Consider the following 22,901-nt stretch of genomic DNA (forward strand, 5'->3'; position numbering starts at 1 on the left):
TAGTGCTCAGAGCCATTTGTTAACTGCTATGACTAAAATTAATTTCATTGTAAGGGTTCATTTGTAAAGTCTTGTTTGTGAGACAATTTCCAAGAGTGAAAAGGACTCGCAGGCAAGATTTCTCGTTGCTTTTCTTGAAACGGTAAGGACAACACTTTGTGCTTCATCGAATTTGACCTGATGAATCAAACTGCTTCAAAAATGTTTCTACTTGGACTTACATCATTGTAAGGTACTCAATGTTAAATCTGAAAATTTCTCCTTGTTGTCAACAGCTTTGGAGTCCGTTGTTTCTGGTGTTGTGATACCTGCCATAAATTGACAAATGTGTCCTTATTATTGCAGAAATAATTGTATCACTATGCTCAGGCAACCAAATGAGAGATCTTATGTGGTATCCAGCTAATATGAGATACTATTATCCAACTCTAACTAATTAGCTAATAAGAAACAGCAGTCAATTTAGAAAAGATAGAGGATCCAATATTAAAATCTGAATTTAAAAGAGCTTTGGAAGACTTACGAACAAATAAGGTAGAAGGGGTAGATAAAATTCCATCAGAATTTCTAAACTCATTGGGGGAGGAGCAACGGAAGGACTATTCACGCTGGTGTGTAGAATGAGCGAATCTCACGATATACCATCTGACATTCCAAAAAACATCATCCACATAATTCCGAAGACTGCCCGAGCCGACAACTTCGAGATTTATCGAACAATCAGCTTAACAGCCCATGCATCCGAGTTGCGGAGCAGTGTAATATACAGGAGAATGGAAAAGAAAACTGAGCATGTATTAAATGACGATCAGTTTGGCTTTAGAGAGGTAATTCTTACATTGTGTTTGATAATGGAAGCAAGACTGAAAAAACCAGGACACGCTCATAGGATTTCTCGATCTGGAAACAGCGTTCGACAGTGTAAAATCGTGCAACATGTTCAAAATTCTGGGAAAAATTGGGGGAAGCTGTAGAGAAAGACGGATAAATGACCGTAGGTACAAGAAGCAAGAGGGAATAATGTGAGTAGGAGACGAAGAAAAAAATTGCTGGTATTAAAAAGTTTGTAAGACAGTGATGTAGTTTTTTGCTCTTACTATTCAATCTGTGCATCGAAGAAGCAATTACGGAAATAAAGGAAAGGTTCAAGTGTGTAATAAACATTCAAAATGGAAGCACGTCAATGTTAAGATTTGCTGATGACTTAGCTATAGTCAGTGGGAGTGAAGAAGAATTACACGATATGCTGTATGAAACGAACAGTCTAATGAGTACAGAATATGGGTTGAGAGTAAATCGAAGAAAGACGGAAGTAATGAGAAGTAGCAGAAATGAAAGCAGCGAGAAACGTTGCATCAGGATTAGTGATCGCAAAGTACATGACGTTAAGGGATGCTATTACCTAGCCAGCAAAACAACCAATGACGGTCTGAGCAAGGAGGACATCAAAAGCAGACTAGCAGTTGCAAATAGTGCATTCCTTGCCAAGTGGCCTTAATTTGAGAAAGAAATATCTGGGAATGTATATTTGAAGCGCAGCATTGTATTGTAATGAAACATGAACTGTTGGAATACCAGAAAAGAAGAGAATCAAAACATTTCTGATGTGGTTTTACAGAATAATGTTGAAAATTAGGTAAACAATGAAGAGGTTCTCCGGATAATTGACGAAGAAAGAAATATATGGAAAACACTAAGAAGAGGAAGGGACAGGATGATAGGACGTCTGTTAAGACATCAGGGAATAACTTCCATGGTATTGGACGGAGCTGTGGAAGGTAAAAACTGAGGAGGAAGACAGATATTGGAATACACCAAGTAAATAACGAGGACGTGGGTTGCAATTGCTACTTTGAGATGAATAGGTTGACAAGATAGAGAAATACGTGGCGGAGCGTATTAAACCAGTGAGAAGACTGATGAATCAAAAATAAAAGTATTTTCGTGTAAAACACTAGCGGTCTCAGGTGGCTCGTTGCTGAGTAATTATATTTTACTCGATTCGTAATTCCCATTACCCTTGTTTCTGCGGAAATCCTTTCACGACAATGCAAGAGTCTGAAACACACAAACATTCTAAAGTGGGAGTATCGGGTTTCTCGTGGGCGTCTGTATGTAGATCGAAAGCTTTTTGATGTGGTTGCCGTCGTTGTGAGAACAGCCCCGCATAGCATCAATGAGCTGTTTTGCCATTTAGTTCGGCAAAATCATACACAAGGTGTATAAAGGCAATCTCTTTCATCAGTAAATCTATACATACCGCTTTGTATCACTGGTGACGTGCACCTCACCCTGCCGAGCAAACAAACTCGACGTTGAACCGAGAGGTACTTAGAGCCGAGAGTGGAGTGTGCATTACTGTCGTCAACAATAAGTACGGCGATTTAGTGGAACAAGACACACAGCGCATAATGCAGTCGTATGCAGTGTTGTGCAGATATGTTCAGCTAATGCACAGATAAATAAGACTAAAAGTCAAACGAAACTCAATTACTGTGCAACGAACCTCTGAAGCTTTTGGATCCCTTAAACTAAAATATTCAGAAAATACCTCCAAAGAGCCTGCGAAATTTTATCAGGAAGGTTTGACTTCTCCCTTTACATGAATGCTCGCTATAAGCAGAAATTTTGCTTGTGATGTGGATGATTATGATGCCGAGGCAACAACGCAGCACTGCTAACATTAATGAGGATAGGTGCTGAACGAGCGTGACTAATAATGGAGCTGTGCTGTAGTAACAGCACAAATAAATGTCAGTTTTTCGATTACATAAATGTCTTCCCTCAGCAAAAGATTCATATTAAATTATGCACATAGTTACTGTCCCTGCTCACTATCGTTTTTAGTTTGTAAATTATTTACGTATACATCTTGTCATCAGAGAAATGTATAACGCGACTACTGTTTCGCGCAGAACCTTATGAATGAAATAAATTTTAGTCGCGCTATTCATACAATTGACGAATATCTGAAAAGTACGTTATTCACCATTGAAATAGTCTACTAAGAAAGTGCATTCGCAGTCGTAAATTGCAGGAACTCATAATATTGGAACAAGAAATGTTCTTCCCTCGAGTAGTTCAAATAGAGCAGCAGTCCAAGTTTCAGAAAACAGCTCTTTTTCTTTTACGACGCGCCGTAAAAAAGAAATCGAGAATACAGCAAAAACAGTTTTCTTCCTGTAATAGAAAAACTTCTACGCATTACTGACGTACTTCGTCGCACTTCATTTGCTCCACTCAATGCTAATAACTCACGAATTTCAAGAGAAGTATTTACGTTCTACCTGAATATATATTTTCTAAACTGCGAAGGAATCCACGCCTGTTAATAGCTCATTCTGCCTTCTCTTTAGGCTCAGACTGTAACTAAATGGACATCAACAATTTCGAATTTGAAACACGAGGTCACTAACTGAAGTGTAATTTACGTGTTTATTTATATTCTGTTTGTTCATATTTAACGTGGTACCATTTTCGCCTCCAAGAAAGCGATCCTCACGTATGACTGAAACACTGACATGCTTATAAATGGAATTTTCTTTCCCTACAGTTTGAAACAGAATATGACAGCACGATGAAAAATGCTCGATGTAGCGTCGACAACGCTTCTCATGAAATTTAAATTTGATATCTGAAACGCCTCAATTGGTGTTGCTTAATCTACTAGGGAATGTTAAAGTTCATACGCTCAAGAATGACACAGGAACCGAAATTGTATTTAGAAATTCATAACCGGAAGTGTTGAGCTAGAACTGCAAAAGTTCGTTAACAAACGAATAGCTAAGAGTACTTTCTAGTTTTAAATGTTGTGCCAGTGCAGTTATGAGTGATATAGATGTTAGTGTTAACGTCGTAGAAAAATATCTGAAATTGTTAAATCCGAACAAGGACATCTGAAATCGTTAACACTGAACAAGGACATAGTGCGCGTCGGAATCCCTACCAGATTCTATATACAGGTACCCATTCTCTTAACCTTACTTACTGTAGTTTTATCGAATAGAAGACTGTGCCTTATGACTGGAAGAGAACACGGGACACACTCATTTACAAAGATTACAGTAATGAAATGCAAAATTACCGTCCAGTTCCATTGGATTTTATCTGTTGTAGAATCTTAGAACATATTCGACTGTACAACGTATTGATGCGTCTCAAGAGAACGAATTTCCCTGTCCTAACCAGCCTGGATACCGAAACCACCGGCCATGAGAAACCCAACTCGCGTTTTTCTCACGTAACATCCTGAAAACCAAGAATGAAGCCCATCGAGTAGACATAGTATTTCTTGTTTTCCGAAAAGCGTTTTAGTACGGCATCCACGCCTGTTAACAACTCAAAGATTATATGAGTTGCGAACGTAAATTTGTGACTGGATTCAGCATTTATTTGTTCTTAGTACATAACATGTCATTACGATCTGGTACACGAACACCTAACACAGTTTCTGAAGATCCCAACTGCAGATATGCACTGGAGAACCCGTCTTCCACGTGGCCGCGGTTCTTATTGGGGTAAGTCTTGTCATTGATGCCCGTAAACGTTCGAAACTCCAAGGCGCGTTCCGAATGCACTGACAACAATCCAGAGTTCATGGACATTGTCAGCAGGGCTGGAATACTGAAAAACTTTTAATTATTCACGCACAAATTTATCCAGAGGGTTCTAGTCGGTGGACGAGGAAGGTCAGGTGATGGTATTGGCGAGCCACGACCTGTACACTCGTTGTTGAAACGCTGTATCTGGAATGATGACAATATTAAACGTCGGCAGATTATCACCTAATATTCTGACCCTCTCTTCTGATGTTCCCGGGATGTTCCTAGACGTGTATTTTAATTTTGACGAATTTTTTTAGATCGCTTTTTTGTCTGTTTGCCTGTTCGGTGCAAATTTTGCAATTGACTTCAAACTAACTTCCCGATGAGGTACTAACATGAAACTGAAAAGTACCTCAGGACTGCCATATTAACTCTCTTACTTGTCCAGAGTGTAGCGTGGGGTACTTTTTGTATCATTGCTATTGCCCGGTTTTCCTGTTTCAGCCGCAAATGTTTCTCGGTGGAACGATTGCTGTTAAGCCTCCGTGTGACCTCGAATTTCTCAAATTCTTACCTCCAGTGTCTTTTCGCAAGATACAAGTAAGAGAAAGAAAAATATTGGTTTACTCAGATGAAGAGAAACTGAAATAAACCTGAAATTTACCACCTTTCTCTCTTGTAATCTCATCAAATTGTTTGAAATCAGTTGGAAAATTTCACACACCCAAGACCAAAAAAGCGGAAAGGGTCATTTAAATTTTGTTTTCTAATATAACGCATTTATAAACGGACTAAAGGGTAGAAAATAGTTGCCTAATCCCGAACAGATCGCACTAAAAATTTGTGCTTCTAAATTTGTAGTAGCTATGACATTACCCGTAAACTTTAAACCGAAAAAAGTGGTACGAATGAAACAGATTATGATCTGTTAACGAATGTACTGAGTAGCTGTGGTGAAGAAAAATCACGCAACCATTCATATCATTTGCAGTGCAAAAAAATTGTGTCACTTAACTCAACTATCCACACATCAATAAACTATTGCAAGCCCCATGTTTTCCGTTATACATTTTACAAGTATTATGTTAGTTATGCACCATGTTTGGGGTTAGGAAAAATTATTCTGTACTTTTTAGGCAGTTTTAAAACCGTATAACATAAAACTAACCTATTTAAGTAATTATCTCAGATGAAACTGGACTCATACTTTTTACGTTGTTTCTTTAAGAATTTCTAATTTTTTTCGCACTATTTTAATGTCCTGACAAAGAATCATCAGGTCGTCTGCAAAAGCTCAGTATTCTATCCTAAATATATTTCTTTCCAATTTGACTCGTACGTCAAGTTTACCCTCTAATTTCAGTTTTCCCCCCTCTTCATTTACTTTTCCTAAAACACTGCTGAGTGGTAATGGAGACAGTCCGTGTGTAGTAATGAGAGTAGAGTGCTAATAACCTCACGTTGAGCACAGTGTAAATCATTGTAATGTCAATACTTTGAACAAACAATATCTGTACCGCCAGCTGTACAGTTGTATGTATATTCTCTACCGGTTTAGATTATTACAATCATCTTCACAGCAGAAAACTGTGAGGCACAAAAAAGACGAATAGAGATTACACACGAGCATAACAGAAAATGGAGAAATTAAAAAACGTCATTTTTAAAATCACAGTACTTACTCAGTGTACATCAATGGATCAAACACACATTTTGGCCTATATGAACCAAACAAACCTAGAACATATTGTCGTAATAGTCCGTCTTAACGAATTCCACATAAACATGCTGTGTGTGTGTGTGTGAAATCTTATGGGACTTAACTGCTAAGGTCATCAGTCCCTAAGCTTACACACTACTTAACCTAAATTATCCTAAGGACAAACACACACACCCATGCCCAAGGGAGGACTCGAACCTCCGCCGGGACCAGCCGCACAGTCCATGACTACAGCGCCTCAGACCGCTCGGCTAATCCTGCGCGGCTAAACATGCTGTGCCTTGGCACAATTACAGTAATGCGGTCTTAGCGATAACTCCACACTTAATAACTGACACATTATCTCTGTTAAGGGTACAAATACTGAGTGATACTCAAAAGGATCAAGTTAAAATACATACAAAGTAAATGATAGATAAACTGAAAAGAGGGCATTTATCAGGAATAAGCACAGTGGAAGAGTTGTAAGGATTGTAATGGAGTACAACATTAAAAACTGTTAACTGGATGATAATTGCAGACGAAGTTATTATGTAGGTCGACAAAGGCAATAAAAGTATGAGAAGCGTTGAAGCCAGATGTACAAACGAATCGTCCGTAACAACCATTCGACCACTCCAACCTTGAAATTGTGTTAAAGTGACTACCAAATACCATTAAAGTACTATTTTGCCCTTAAGGAAATCAATAGCTAACAGTAAACGCTCTACAGAACGATCTCAGTTTAGCACATGTAGACAAGTGATCACACCACTGCAAATATCTGTCTGAATGTTAGGCGAATAATTTACATATGAGGAACTGAAGGAAGCATATGTGATTTACGACGGTTGGAACTTCAATAGTGGCAACTATTTATTTACAACCGATACAAAAGAGCACAATGTGATCTATACCTTGAATCATCTGTTGAAATTTAAATGGTAAATGACTGTTTATATGGTGCTTGGACCTTTGGCGATGCGTAATATCTCATTTCATAGATGGCCAAATTATGGCGTAAGGTACTTGAGAGTAAGGCCTCAGGTGGTGGGGGTACGGGGGGGGGGGGGGGCTGACGTAAATTTTAAGTTACAAATGACCCGTAGCTTGATTATATGCCTCTAGAAACATGAGCCTTAATTCACCAATTAATAACTGCAGTACCTAAATAGTGAAGAAATATCTATTTCTTTCTGTACTGCCTTTCTTTTGAGACAATATGACTGTCAAAAACTCAGATGAAACTTACATATTGAACATATAACATACATTTTGGGTGAAACTGGTAGTATCACACTAATCTCAGGTTCGTAAAACTGCCGATAAAAACTTGTACCTACACTACTTCATACTGCGGCTCATATTCTTAAGTTCTACAGGTTAACTAACATTGCTAGGTGTCACATAAGATCTTATCATGGATTACAAAAAATTACAGTTATGAGGGCTTCATCAATTGTATGTAAGGACAGGAACATGAGAATTCTTACTTACATACGTACAACAATAGCAAATATGTTAGAGTGAGAGGAAACACTGCATCACTCATATTAGTGGCATTGTCATTAAAGATAAGTAAAGTTGTAAGGACACAGGATACATGTATCCCATGCTACGTAATCATGCGTCTGTCATGCTGGAAGACGATTGATAAATTTAAAGGAAAACAGTTGCTGGTAATGTTTACCGATACTTACTTGAGGAAGGAAAAGATTTGGAAATGCGCTTAATGAAAACGTTTCAGGAGTATGTGATAAAAACTGTAGCACGCATGTGAACTAAGAGTGCAAAACCTTATACCCTGTATCTGGTAACAACTGATGAAATGTTTATCTTACCTGTTTCTATAAAACTAATCATATATAGTCAGTCCGAGGTAATATAAAGGGACTAAAAGACGCACTAAGGTCACTCCAAAAGAAATGCGCACTAATTTTGTAAAAATGAAGTTTTCATTCTACATGTGTGAAAGTTTTACAGTGTGGAGATACATCTCTCCTGCTTGTTTTCAAACTTAGTTCAGCCTGTTCCCGTGAGTGGTGCCGTCATCCATGTCTACAGGATGGCTGCTACACTTGACGTTCGTCAGAAGCAACGTGCTGCCATAGAGTTCCTGTGCTGTCAAAACGAGACAGTGGGAACATCCACAAGAGGTGGAAAAAAGTGTACGGAGATGCTGCTGTCGATCGCAGTACAGTTAGTCGGTGGGCGAGCAGGTTACGTGATGAAAGGGGGCACGGCAATATTGAGGATTGTCCTCCAGTTTCGTGACTGCTGAAAGACGCATCACAGTGAACGAATTGTCATGCTATGTTGGGATAGGGGAAGGAAGTGTTTGCAGAATACTGAAAGTGTTGGCGATAAAAAAGGTTTGTGCCAGGTGGGTTCCCAGGATGTTGACACTGGCTCACAAAGAAACAAGAAAAACGGTATGCAGCGAACTTTTGGAACAGTACGAGAATGGTGGAGATGAATTTCTTGGAAGATTTGTGACAGGTGATGAAACATGGCTCCATCATTTTTTACCAGAGACGAAGAGGCAATCAATGGAATGGCATCATGCAAGTTCACCCAAGAAAAAAATTCAAAATCACACCTTCTGCTGGAAAAGTTATGGCTACGGTGTTTTTCGATTCCAAAGGACTCTTGCTTGTGGACATCATGCGAAGTGGAACCACCATAAACTCTGATGTATATGTGACGACGCTGAAGAAACTTCAAGATCAACTGAGTCCTGTTCGACCACATCGGTAAAAGCAGGATGTTTGGCTGTTGCACGACAATGCACGGCCACGTGTCAGTCTAAAAACCATGGAAGCGATCACAAAACTAACACTGAAACATCCGCCTTACAGTTCTGACCTGGCTCCATCATCTCCACTATCATCTCTTTGGGAAACTGAAAGATTCTCTTCATGGAACAAGGTTTGAAGATGATGACTCCCTTGTGCACGCTGCCAAACAGTGGCACCAACAGGTTGGTCCAGAATTTTACCGTGCGGGTATACAGAGCGCTGGTTCCAAGATGGCGTAAGGCAGTGGAGAGGATGTAAATTCTGTGGAGAAATGAAAATATTGTTCCTAAACGATGTATCTACACACTGTAAGACTTTCAGATATGTAGAATAAAAGATGGATTTGAAAAAATTGTGTGCATTTCTTTTGGGGCGACCCTCGAATATGTGGTCCATATATTTCCAAAATTACACACATCTTGAAGTGGGTAATTGCGCAGAATACTACAAAAAAATCCATTGTATGTAAATTAAAGTAGTTAACGATCCATTAAATATAGGTACATAGGAAGAAAATGTTTTGTAGTCATTATAGGTAATCACGATATAGCTGGAGAAAACCAGTAGGGTTAACTATGGTTACATTAGTCATTAGAGCGCGCTTTTGGGGAAAGTTATAGAACCATAAAACCGCGGTCAGTAGTTTGGTAGAGCAGTAAATTCCGTTGTACTTGAGGTCTACGTTTCAAATAACTGAGATTACTTTAGACTCGACGGTACAGGCGGAAGGACGTTAGAAACGCTGCGGTAGGGGGTTGTCGCCCAGACGAGGGACCAGCCCCGCCAGCCAGGATTGTCAAGAGGGCAGTGCGCCGGTGCGCAGCCCTTCTTTAACGTCGCCGGACCTGCAGCGAATCGGTGATGATCCCCGATCCGGGAGCGCGGCACAAATTCGGCCGTTTGTATTCCGATCGGAGGCCGTTAGCAAAGTTGCCGCTCCCCTTATCGGGCGGCGCCACGGCCGGGTTTCTGGGGGTATTATTCCCGTATTAGGGGCTAACACCCGCCCCTGGAGCAGGTAGCCGCCTGCCGACCAATTACGTTAAACAGTACGCCGCTCTCAGTCAGAGCCGATAATTATTATTTGAAAGCCGAGCACGGTGTGCAATTGCGATGCCAGACAGCGGAATGGCTGCAGCGTCGGTCCAACATCCGTCATGGCAGTCTCCAGTTCTGCAGGAGCGCCCTTATTCAGGTAGACGTCAATAATTTATACCTCGATCTCAGTCAAGATAAGAATATGTACCAATAACACGAAATCTGCGAGATTTTCCGGAAAGACAGGTTGAAAATAAGGAGTACAAAGCTGTTTTTTTTTTTTTTTTACTGACATTTTGAGACCGTGGCTGTGTATGAAATGTTGGTAAAGTCTTGCAAAGAAGAAAACCGCAACCAGCCACTGGTTGCCGATTTCTTCTTTGAAGAATCAACCTGTATACTGCAGTAGAAAGACTTGCTGGGTAAGAGTAAAATTATCCAACAACATCCATGGATCGAAAAAGTGGCGACAGTACGACCATTTACAGGTCACGATCCTCCTATTGACCTCGTGTACTTAGCTGGAATGTGTCCATTGACCAAAATGTAATTTGCTGTATAAGAGAAATGTTATGTACTCTTCTGAAATGTAGTCTTTCGGGGGATGTAAAACGTTACCACAGTATAAAACGTTACAGACTGCATCATTATACTGGGACGCTTAGAAACAATTGACTATGTGTTCAATTTTTCTCAATTAAAAAAATAAGTACTTTTTAAGTGGAGAAGTGCCCCTTTCCTCAGGTTAGTTAACATTTCTGTAATAACATTTTCGATGAGGCTGACCTTTGTTGGCAGGTAACGGGAACACATTATCAAACGTAGACTACTTGTTATCTCCCACGAAAATTTTACCTCGTGAGGTGGTGCAGTGGTTTGCACACTAGACTCATATTCGGAAAGACGACAGTTCCTGCACGCTTGCGGCTGTCCTTATATTGATTTTCTGTCATTTCCCTAAATTGCACCAGGCAAATTCCGGGATGAGTACTTTGAAAGGACACGGCCACTTTCGTTCCCTATCCTTCGGCCATCCGAACGTATACTCCATGTTTAATGATATCGATGTCGACGGGACATTAAACTCAATCTTTTTCTCTTCCTTCATTCCATAAAAATTTGTTTGCAAATGCGCAATCGTGCTGAAAAATAAAGCGTCCGAATTTTTCATGTGAAATCTCTTAAAGTTTTTTTAAAATAAAACAAGCGTCATTAACATTCTACATCTTTGTTCTTCATGTCTACATTCTTATGTCCTTACGTAGTCACCCTTGCGACGATCACATTTCTCCCGACGAGAAATAAGTTTGTTTCTACCATAACAGGGCCACAACCTCATCTCTGCTTGCACTGTTTCATCACTACCAAAGTGAAATCCTCCAAGGTATTCTTTAAGTTTTAGGAAGAGACGTAAATCGCATAGGGCCAAGTCGGGAATCATGGAGGATGATCCTTGACACGTCGCTTACGCCTACATGATTACTTTGAAATTCACAAATCAGTGCCAGGCAGAGGTTTCATCGAACCATCTTCAAGCTACTATTCTCAAAGAGCGCGGGGGAAAAATAGGCACTTGAATCTTCTCTTACCTCTTTATTATGGTGATCATTGGGTGGCAGCCAACAAAATATTCCACCATTTTGAAGAGAAAGTCTGTGTAATTAAACATCCCTGGAGACATTTGAGTCTCTTCTTTATCTACGATAATTATGGAAGCTGAGGAAGTGAATTAAAATTTATGCAATCGCTGAGACTTGAATATAGGTATTTTTGCTTTATAATCAGGCACAGTAGCCATCACACCACCACAGTACTACAACTAAAACAGTTACGTGGACTAGACTTGTCCACTGCTCTCCCTAACAGAAACTTTAATTGCCATCTTCAGCTAATTTCTCCTTCTTAGTTCGTCGCTGTTACTCTGGCTCTCCAGCATTGAAATGGCACCTTAGCAATGGACGTAACGGGGAAATCTTGCCTGTACCTCAGGCGCAGGTGCCCTACAGACTTGATATAATTTATTTAGGAAGGTCACTGCACTAGGAGAGTCCCTCCTTCTGTTTCAGTTACAATGGTGTAATGGCTAGCATCTCTGCCTAATAAACAAGGAAACCTGCTTTCAAGTCTCAGCTGCGGTACAAAATTTAATTCACTTCTTCAGCTGTCATCATTATCGTAGAGGAAGTTTGTGAATGAAATTCCATGAGAAGCTGCTGCCGCAGAGAAACACGCCTTCGTTTACTGCCACCCTAATTCGTTTATCATATTCGTGACATTTTGGACAATTCGAAACGACCTGCCCATCTGTAAACTTTTTGGATGTCCTCGGTTAATTTTGATGAGGATGCCACAGGCACGGCATTACTCCAGAAAAGGGCAGACAAGTGTAATGTAAACAGTTACTGAACTCAAGGCGTCAGATTATTATAGATTTCGCAGGGATTTTGTGTCATCTAGGACTGTCATACTGAAGGAGAGGGGTTCTACAAGTATGGGCCAATTTTCAAATTCGAAACTCGATTCCAGCACGCTGTTTTTTCACACACCTACATGGCTACGTTACTCACCACTATATTATACGCCGCATTTCGGAGCCCTCAAGCGGCAGAAGTATGTAATTATATTAACATGATGAATAAAAATGCAGAGCCTTAATAACGTCTGTTTGCTTTAGAAAGTTTTATAGAGTTTTCAACATTTAAAGAGTTCGTACCCAACACTTTTCAGCGCGACCTCGTATAAAAGTTCTCCGATTATGAAGTGTTCCTTTTAGTATTTCAACAGGGAGACATTTCTGTAGCACATGTTAGAAATTTCATCGATCTCAGTGATGTTAGCAGTTTCGAATGGAGCAGCTGTTGATGCGAAACTTATGAGAGATGGGAGCCTAAAATTTTAGGTTTCAGACTAATGTAGTGAATCCCTGGTGTGGCACCCACCTGTGAATTTCAAGAGAGACTTACACTCCCCTTACAATAACTGTAGACGAGACTCTTATCTTGTAGAAAGTTGTCATTGGAGAGAGAACCTAGATCTATCAGGAAATTCAAACACAAACATAATTGCCGTCTTAGTAAACTGCTGGGAGACTTCTTCTTTATGAGTCTTAGGGCTAATTTTATGCCATCCGCCATCACAATAGTAGGGAGGACTGTCGTACCCTGGAACACTGTTCTGACTTTCCAAAGCTCGAGTGAGTTGTTCTAGATGAAGACGATGGAGGTAATCGCCGAAAGCTCGAGGTTTCACCCTGAACTGACCAGGCAAGGGGTCCGAGAATGCTTCATACAACAGTGCCGTCGCGAAGATTTCGTATTCATATAACAAATATTTCCTTTAAATGTAAAAGCGTTGCAGTCGAGAAAATGTTGTGAATATATTATTTACTGGTCGGTCTGTACCACTATTACTCTACTACACACTAATGATCAGCACGTGAAATCAAATGAAGTACAACTACACACATAAAAAAAAAGTTTTGCATCATCTCGGTTCCGAGAGTTACGGAAGCTGTACAGAAAACTGTAATAGAGATCAACATGAACATAATTTCTGCCCTTTTTATTGCTCATGAAACCCACGCATTGCATGTTGTACAACCATACAGCGAGACCTTCAGAGGTGGTGATCCAGATTGCTGTACACATCGGTACCTCTAACACCCAGTAGCACGTCCTCTTGAACTGATGCATGCCTGTATTCGTCGTGGCATACTATCCGCATGTTCATCAAAGCACTGTTGGTCAAAGTTGTCCCACTCCTCAACGGCGATTCGGCGTAGATCCCTCAAAGTGGTTGGCGGGGCACGTCGTCCATTAACAGCCCTTTACCGTCTATCCCAGGCATGTTCGGTGGGGTTCATGTCTGGACAACATGCTGGCCACTCTAGTCGAGCAGTCTCATCATCCTGAAGGAAGTTATTCACAAGATGTGCACGATGGGGGCGTGAACTGTCGTCCATGCAGACGAATGCCTCGCCAATACGCTGCCGATATGGTTGCACTATCGGTCGGAGGATGACATTCACGTATCGTACAGCCGTTAGGGCGCCTTCCATGACCACCAGCGGCGTAAGTCGGCTCCACATAATGCCACCTCAAAATCATCAATAGTACAATTTATAAACAATGTTTTGTGAGTAGAATAAAAATTCCAATGGTAGACTTAACTGCTTTTTCGATGTTATTTTACCAGGTAACTAAAAATAGGAAAGCCTTGAAAACCTTCGACTAAAGTTAGTTAGTATTAAGATTCCTATACAGCGAGTGCAGTGGAGCTGACGCTGAAATCATTAAGTATTTGATTATATCATCGCTAGTCTCACTGAACTCTTGTGAACTCTACATGTCATATGTGGTCTGGCCTCTCCTTACCAGCAACAGGTCCCAGGTTCAAACTAGTCCCTAAAAAAACACGATCAGTGCGTCGTTGTGCGAAAGTGGTAGGGAAACACGATTTAGAACAAACAGACACCACGCAGAATATTAAAACTTAGGATAGCAGTCTTGTCCTGGAATCTTATCATTGACATTCTTTCACCTTCTATTCTAATTTCTTACCTTCAGATTTTATTCTTGTTATTATTCCCTTCATAAACAGGTAGAACAGTAGGAGAGCAAGAGTGATTCCCTGCCTTTCGCCTTTTTAAATGTGAGCACTTCTTCCTGAGAGATCATGCAGCGGTTGGCACACTGTACTCGTTTTCGAGGGGACGGTGGTTCAGATCACCATCCGGCCTCCCAGATCTATATTTTAGCGGGTCCCCTAAATCGTTCCAGGCAAACGCCGAGATGCTTGGTATGAAAGAGCATGGCCGATTTACTCTCCCGTCCTTGAAACAATCCAAGGTTGTGCTACTTTTCTGATGACCTCGATGTCGAGAGGTCGTTAAAGCCAAATCTATCTTCCTTCCTTCGTCCCTTCGTCCCTTCCTTTCTTCCTCCCTTCTTTCCTAACAGACTGTGAATTAATAAACAGGAAAAGATGTGCTGTCTGTTTGTTGCCTACTGCACATTCTATTCTTGCTCTATCTATGATTGCCTATTAGGGTTTCAGAAGTCTGCTCCTGTCTTTAGGAAATCATATTGTTAAATGCTATAAGTCGAGCGCTGTTCTCCGTTTACTGATAAATTTTAACAGTAAGGAATAACGTGATGGTTTCACGGTGTAAATTCGGAAAAAGGAAGAAAATTGTTCCGATATCATCTTAAAAAAATATGTTTGTAAACAGGTTGAAAGAAATCATATAGCTCTGTTCTTATTCTGAGCGTCAGTGAAGAAACGCTAAATCTATTGGATAAAGATATATGTTTGTAGGAAGATCGAAAGAAAATATATAGGTCTGTTAATATATAGGTCTGTTCTTATTCTGAGCGGCAGCGAGGAAACGCTAAATCAGATGGATATCAAGAGACTGTGACAGGAAGTGGAAAACAAACTCTCTTGCAGCATAATTCAAGGTAAAAGATATGAAACATGTGCCAAAAAAGAAGGAAGAAGATATGAAGAGGAGTGAAACAATATTTCTCTTGTCGCAATCATGGACGTTCTCTTACGAAGAACAAATATAATGCATATGCATCAGGTAAGATGATGGAAAATGTAAACAAGCCAAGAAGGTTGTTAGAAAGTTCTCACATACTGCAGAAGATACTGCTCACTTCTGCAAAGTAAAACCAGATGGAAACTCGGATTTCGCTAGAACAATCCTAGAGATATAAATCTCCGCGTTTTCAGTACTAAAATCCTCTGGATAACTTAAATACTAAATGAAGTAATACGAATCTGTGGTTTAAAAAGTAGGATTAAAGAAGAGTTACAATCTGTATGAGTGCCTACGGTAGATCAGACCTTGAGGAAGTAAAACTACGAAAAAATGCTAATGAAAGCTACTCCATTTGGTTGATGTCGATTTTGTGGAGTATATTCTGAGTCGACAGAATATCAGGGTGAACTATTTTGGCGAAGAATGAATGCATCGAGAGACACAGTGTAGAGCTCCATGAGTGCTAGATCTCTAGAATAAATGGTACGACTACACGCCAAAGCGATAATGAACGCCGGAAGTTGACACACATTTGTACAATCAGCAAAGATATTTACCAACCGAACGGAAGCAGCTGTCATGTCCGAAATTTTTGTACATCAAGTGGATAAAAGTTCGTGCATCTTAACCATGTCTCAGTCCCGCAAGATTGAACATGAATAACAAGGCGACTCAGCATCTATAATAAGGTATCTTTTCAGCCACAAGTAGCTGCTATATAGAAATCTTAGCTTCCACATGATCAGGGAAAGCATTAGCTAACGTTTTTTCGAGGATACAGCCGATAGCGAAACATCAACTTTGCTTGAAAGTTTTTCGTTTACTTATCAAATGTTCGTAGGCTATGTTTAGCTATAATAGTTCGTCCAGCTCAACTATTTCCATCTGCTTAAGTTTCCCGTATTTCAAAAGATTCTTCTTTAGAGTGCTAATCGTTTTCTTCTACCGGGTCATTGGTGTGTTGGCTCACTGCGTCTACTTGGCTCGCTACTTCGCTCTGGCGGGATACCAATTTTGCAGATGCGGTTACTCAGTTCAGTTGAATAAATTTCCTTTACTTCACGTCCATGGTCACAAATATTTTATTTCATCAGATGACCGGTTTTGGTCTGTAACGACCATCTTCAGATCTGTTTTATAAAATCATGTCCTAACATACTGGAGCTATAGTGGCACCGTCAAGTGCTGAACACAAAATCAGCGCCAGCATCGTCAAACATATATAAATAATAGTATACACAAGAGTCATCTTGTCAGTAGCATTACTCAGATCAGCTGATTTTCTGTTAGTACTTGTTTTTCTTATACAAAAAAGTTATGCATATTTATACGCTCGTATATGACGGTGGTATCTGTTCCCCAAAGCACAGTTACCGTGGATGACCATGCAGCTTTGCTAGAAATGAAATGATAACTAAATGGACACCCTAGCTGCAAACAGGCGTTGATGTACTTCATTGGGGACATGTTGAAAATGTGTGCCCCGACCGGGACTCGATGGGCAAACATCTATTAGGCGCACTACGAATGTAGTGGTGTGGACATGTTGGGAATGTGGATCTCACGGGGAGCGTGCACGGGATAAGTCCCTGCAAACGCACTATCCTCTGTGCCCGCGGTGGCTCAGATGGCTAGAGCGTCTGCCATGTAAGCAGCAGATCCCGGGTTCGAGTCCCGGTCGGGGCACACATTTTCAACATGTCCCCAATGAAGTACATCAATGCCTGTTTGCAGCTAGGGTGCCATTTAACTATCATTTCATTATGCATATCTTCTAGTTTCTTAGTTAACAGGAGTAACATAAAACTGTCGCTAAATGCATCTACTCCTGGATGGTAGAGCTCGTATACCGTTGAGATCTTCAGCTGCCTTTGAGATTTGGCTTTAGTATTTCGTGCAAATAAGACAGTCTACGCGAAGTATCATATTGCATCTGCTTAAGGCTCGCCCCTACTTGGTATGATGTGTGCAGCGCCAGTCTCTAAAATGTTTCAAACTTCGTATGCTGTTCGATTACTGATATATTACGCCAGCTTGGCGACAGCACTGCCAGCCGTTGGGTGGGAGGATGAGGCCGCACCAAGTTAAAGGAAGTAATTTTTCAATCATCATTCACAATTACGTATGAAATTTCGACAAAAAATTGTTATAAAATGTCATTCTAGATATTGTAGTCTAAATATTTGCACCTTAATTGTGAAAGAATGCAGTATCCAATTCAGAACAATAATTTGCAAATAGGAGGCATCACAGACGGTCACAACAAGGAGGACACAACTGTCATAATAGGATCACGCAACAGGACTCACAATCACAGGTAGAAGGGCAGTTACAATCATCACTAAAATCTGATTTCAAATAAAAACAAACCAAAACATAACCCCCCCCCCCCCCATGAAACACATTAAAGTCTTAAACTGTGATACAGTAGAAAACTCACGTAAATAGTAAAATATTTGAATATACTGAGATAGTCTGACATAAACGGCCATACGTAAGGTTATTCTTGGATTTTTTTTTAAAATTACTCTGCGAAAATTCCGTTGTAGTTCCAGGAGGATTCTAGTTTGACCGGTACTGGTAATAATGAATACATTTCAAATAATTAATAATGAGCTAACTTAAGAATAAATACCATTGTGAGGTTTAATAAGTATAAGGAACTCAGAACGGCAACGGCCATTTGTGCTGTAACATTTATACTGAATTGGTTAGCCACAATAACAAATGCCATATAACAATCCTTCAGTGGTCAACTGCCGTTTGTGGGTTAAACTATCTAATGAAATACGCTTTAAACCACCAGTACAAACCACCTTGATGACTAAAATTCTGATTCAGACTGAAAAGCAGCTGTACATCTTGAAAACCATATAAAGATATCTAGGCTAAAAAGGCCTTCTAGTCAACTTCCCCAGTATGATGAACCTACATAATTCTTAAAATTAACGATAGCCAAAGGTTAAAACAACTTTGCTTTCCTAAATTGTTCAACATATTTATGAAAAACAGCTTGGCCTCAGTTCACTATTAAGCTTTGACTACGAAATACAAAACACATGAAAGCTACCATCTATAAGTTTCTTTTTGCATTTACTCAAACTGACAACTTCCACAAGAGTAATCAATTAACATTTAAATTTATAGTACATCCTGTAGTACAACTGACGATATTTCTACAGAATTTAAACTCAGTCTAAAATCTGAGCATTCTAAGGCGCTGCAGTCGTGGACTGTGCGGCTAGTCCCGGCGGAAGTTCGAGTCCTCCCTCGGGCATGGGTGCTTGAGGATAATTTAGGTTAAGTAGTGTGTAAGCTTAGGGACTGATGACCTGAGCAGTTAAGTCGCATAAGATTTCACACATATTTGAACATTTTAGAACACAAAAACTGAGTCCCACGCCGGCACACCATCTAAGTACACAGGCAACAGAAATAATGTAGTTTTGACAAATCGGCAAGGTGGATTAGTACATGGGTATTCCCAGCACAGGTAATTGACACCGAAGTGCTTGATGAATGGAGCAAAACGTTGCACCGGTGAAAGGCTCATGACATATTCCAGTAAACACACAGGGGACTGGGAATAGAATCCACGGTGGCCATCCACCAAAAATCCACTCGCAGATCCACTCATCAACAAGGATGCTGGCTCGCCATAGTTGCACCCCGTATGACTGCTAACTTCCCGGTACCTAGAAGAGCCATCACTCCACAACTATCCCGCTGGCCGATCCGACACTATCGAAGCCCCCTCCCTCCCTCCCGACACACACGCACACACACACACACACACACACACACACACACACACACACAGTTCTCCTCGGACGCTCCATAGTAACACAGGCACGGCACTCAGTCAAAGATAACGACTACTGTCGGCAAACAAATTCGATAGAAGCCTGCAAGTCTCAATTATGTCATCATTTATTTATTCTATGCCATACAACGATGATTAATTCCTGTACAGGAAATTGAAAATATTTCATTGTAGTACATCTTATATTAATATATTCTGGCTGAAAATTCCCGTTTCTTCGTCGACTTTGCGCTCTTTATTTTGGCATTCCGTTGACTTTTTGATCTCAACTTGTGCGAATGTAGCTCTTGCTTTTAACCCAAACAGTACGTACTGCAATTTTGAACCATAATTTTCTCACCTACGTTTTCCGTATTCGTGGTGTCGGTATCGCGGCCGTTAAAAAGAACTAGTCACTTATTGAACAATATTTTCAACAGAGAGTGTGACCGAATGCTGTCGTCTTTTCTGAAGTACTTGAAACCCAACTTACGGTGTTATAGTTTCTAAACTTTATCAAAGCTATGGAGCACGACGACGAGAAGATATTTTAGTCTCTGGCGGGTGTTTGAGTGTCCCTCTTCCGTTCACTATCTTTCTAAGCTTGTTTTTAAGTAATTTGCGGCTTTAACTTTGCTGACAAATTCAGCTCTCTCATTTTGCTCGTTATTTTAATTACGAAAGCGTTAGTCAGTGCAGGACCTGATGAAATGTGAAACCATCATGTTGTCCCACCAGTGGCTGGTGAGTGGTGCGTATCCTCATACTGCTTGTGATTTGCACGATATCACCTATCGGAGCACCTGGAACGCTTTGCAGTAGAAGCTGATTCTAAACGACGAGTACCTGTCTATTGATCTCTGGCCTCCTCTTTCCACGTTACAGACGCGCCAGCTGTCTCGGTGAGGCTGGACTCCGACACGGGGCAGACGATTTTCAAAGAGGGGGACAACGTGAGGCTGGCGTGCGAGGTGAACTCAAACCCGCAGCCGGACACCGTCAGCTGGTTCCACGAGGTAAGTTGCAGCAAGAGCCAAATACGTTGGACTTGTGCTCTGACGAACGAGTGTGCGATACAATTGCGGACGTAGTTCCTGAAAATACCTATTTTCTTCGTAAGTTAAAATCCGAGTATTTTGTCCTATTGGATTAACTGAACCTAAATTTGCACTAGCGTCCCTTATCAGACCTAGCTGTGAACCCGCGAGTGCAATACCATGTCTTGTTAAAATTGCGAACGTAGATTACGTTGATTTCGGTGATCGGTTGTCAGAGAAAACGGAGCCACTAATGCCTCTTCCTTCACGCATTATTTCAACTTGTGATTACTGCGTACTTATATAATGATTTGGAACTATAGTATTGTGTATTTAAACCGGGGACCTACAAACGACTGAGAGCCTTCGTCCCGCCTAGCCCTCAGTGGTTCACAACTCCAAAACAGGCCACAGCAGTTCACCCACTCCACTGCCCCGCACCGAACCCAGGGTTATTGGGCGGTTCGGCCTTCAGTGGACAACCTCCCCTCCCCGGGAAAGTCTCATACCGGACGGGTGTCACTACAAGTATTTGTGTGGTAATCATGGTGTACGCGTACGTGGAGACAGTGGTTGCGCAGCAATCGCCGACATAGTGTAACTGAGGCGGAATAAGGGGAACCAGCCCGCATTCGCCGAGGCAGATGGAAAACCGCCTTAAACACCATCCACTGGCTGGCCGGCACACCGGATCTCGACACTAATCCTCTGGACGGATTCGTGCCGGGAACCGGCACGCCTTCCCGCTCGGCTAGCCAGGCGGGCTGGAACTTGGGTGCTTGCGATCCATAAAAGGAAAACTGTTTTACGGATGCAGAGATAAAATATTCAGTACACTAAACCTAGCAGAATAGAGCTATCAACCAAGCATGCTATTTACAAATGTGTATTTGCTAATCACATCTCGTATGAGAATGAGTACCTGTAAACAGCCAAGGCATGGACAGGAGTCCTCTAGATTACTACATTAAGCTATTCAGCTTAAGGTAGTAATGTAATTAAGAACTATCAAGCTGTCCACCAAATAAACAATTCGGTACGAGGTGATTCCAACACGATAATACTACCTAAATTGCTGTGGTCAAAGAGAGGCAATTTTCACCTCTTTCTACTGATCATGTCTGAATGTATCGAGTGTCCACGGTTGATAGACAACGTTGTGGTCAGTAATAATGATGATGGGTTCAGACCGAGCAGACACAAGGAAGGATTATGTCATTCTGAAGCAAAATGCCGTATTTCATAGTTGTAGTAGTGTGCCTGTCTGCTACGAAAACACAGTAATACAGTAGGTATCAGAATCGCGTAGTTTTTCTGATCAATAATCTAATTCACTCTAGGAGAATGCAGAACTATCCCAATTTAGACAACGCTTGACGTATAAAAGTATCATTAACTTAGGGATATATTTCTCATGTAATACGAGCCACAGTACTTTTTTAGTTACTTACCCTTTGTTGCCTGAATATCAAGAAAAGTATGCACTCAATTGAGCTGTAAAATTTTTACACCATTTTAATGCGATAAAATAATATTGGCTGAAATCTGGTTGGTCTTTCTGCTGTTGATTAACGTATAGAGAGCATGAACGCCGAGGAAGCAAAGAGTTGAAGTTTGGTGTTTTCTTCAGTTTTTTCTGCGTTTGGGCTACCAATAAGACATGGATTCTGAAACTTCGACCAATGCGTAAACTTTGTTGAAAATTTTTCTAATCAATTTATCACAAAATGAATGACTGAATGTGGTCACGAGGCTTTTTATTTTGAGTATCATAGATTAAGTTTGAACACAACAAAAGAATTTCATCACCAGATACAAACTAGTCTCAAGTGATTTTTCATTATGTTTCGGTATTGTGCATTGAATAGCTCCACTTAGTAGACGTTCCTCATTTACATGTACGATGCAATAAAACAATAACAATTCATGGCGTATTTATTGTAAATAACATATAATCCAACGAATATGACTTCTGCCTTACGTATAACATATGTAAGTGGAATATTTTTTTATTAATTGGCGATAACACTTTCGTTCAATTTAATCACACCGTGGCCCCAGACCTTTTCCAAGTATTCTTTATCCCCTTGAGCTTTTTGAATAGTTTACACGCTATTACTAGCAGAAATTTTTTACAGGAATGAATTATGGATTTCCAGTATGCTGGGTTAGTGCAGGACAGCGACTTGTGTAAACCAGTTCGATGTAGAAACAGTCACAGTCGCAAGATTCGCTTCTTATTTAATTGATGATCAGCTTCGGGTTACCTGAACCCATTTTTAAATCGTCCAGACTGACAGAACAGTATTTTCGAAATAGCATATTAGCCAAGTCAATATGTGTAAAAAAGACAACTATACAACTTCAACCATGAACAGTAACAGAACGAACTTATATAGACTAGAAATGAATTAGTCTTTCTTCTCTATCGGTTTTAG

At 40.5% G+C, this 22,901-nt stretch overlaps 1 protein-coding gene across 1 annotated transcript in view; it reads left to right on the forward strand.

Annotated features, from left to right (window-relative positions):
- Window positions 1-22,901, forward strand: part of LOC126481985 (hemicentin-2) — a 1,625,790-nt gene that overhangs the window by 930,146 nt on the left and 672,743 nt on the right. The window contains exon 8 of the mRNA XM_050105950.1: window positions 20,312-20,442. Within this exon, the coding sequence (XP_049961907.1) occupies window positions 20,312-20,442 (131 nt within the window). The remainder of the gene's footprint in view (window positions 1-20,311; window positions 20,443-22,901) is intronic.

Source organism: Schistocerca serialis, chromosome 5, assembly GCF_023864345.2.
Source record: "Schistocerca serialis cubense isolate TAMUIC-IGC-003099 chromosome 5, iqSchSeri2.2, whole genome shotgun sequence".
NCBI lineage: Eukaryota > Metazoa > Arthropoda > Insecta > Orthoptera > Acrididae > Schistocerca > Schistocerca serialis.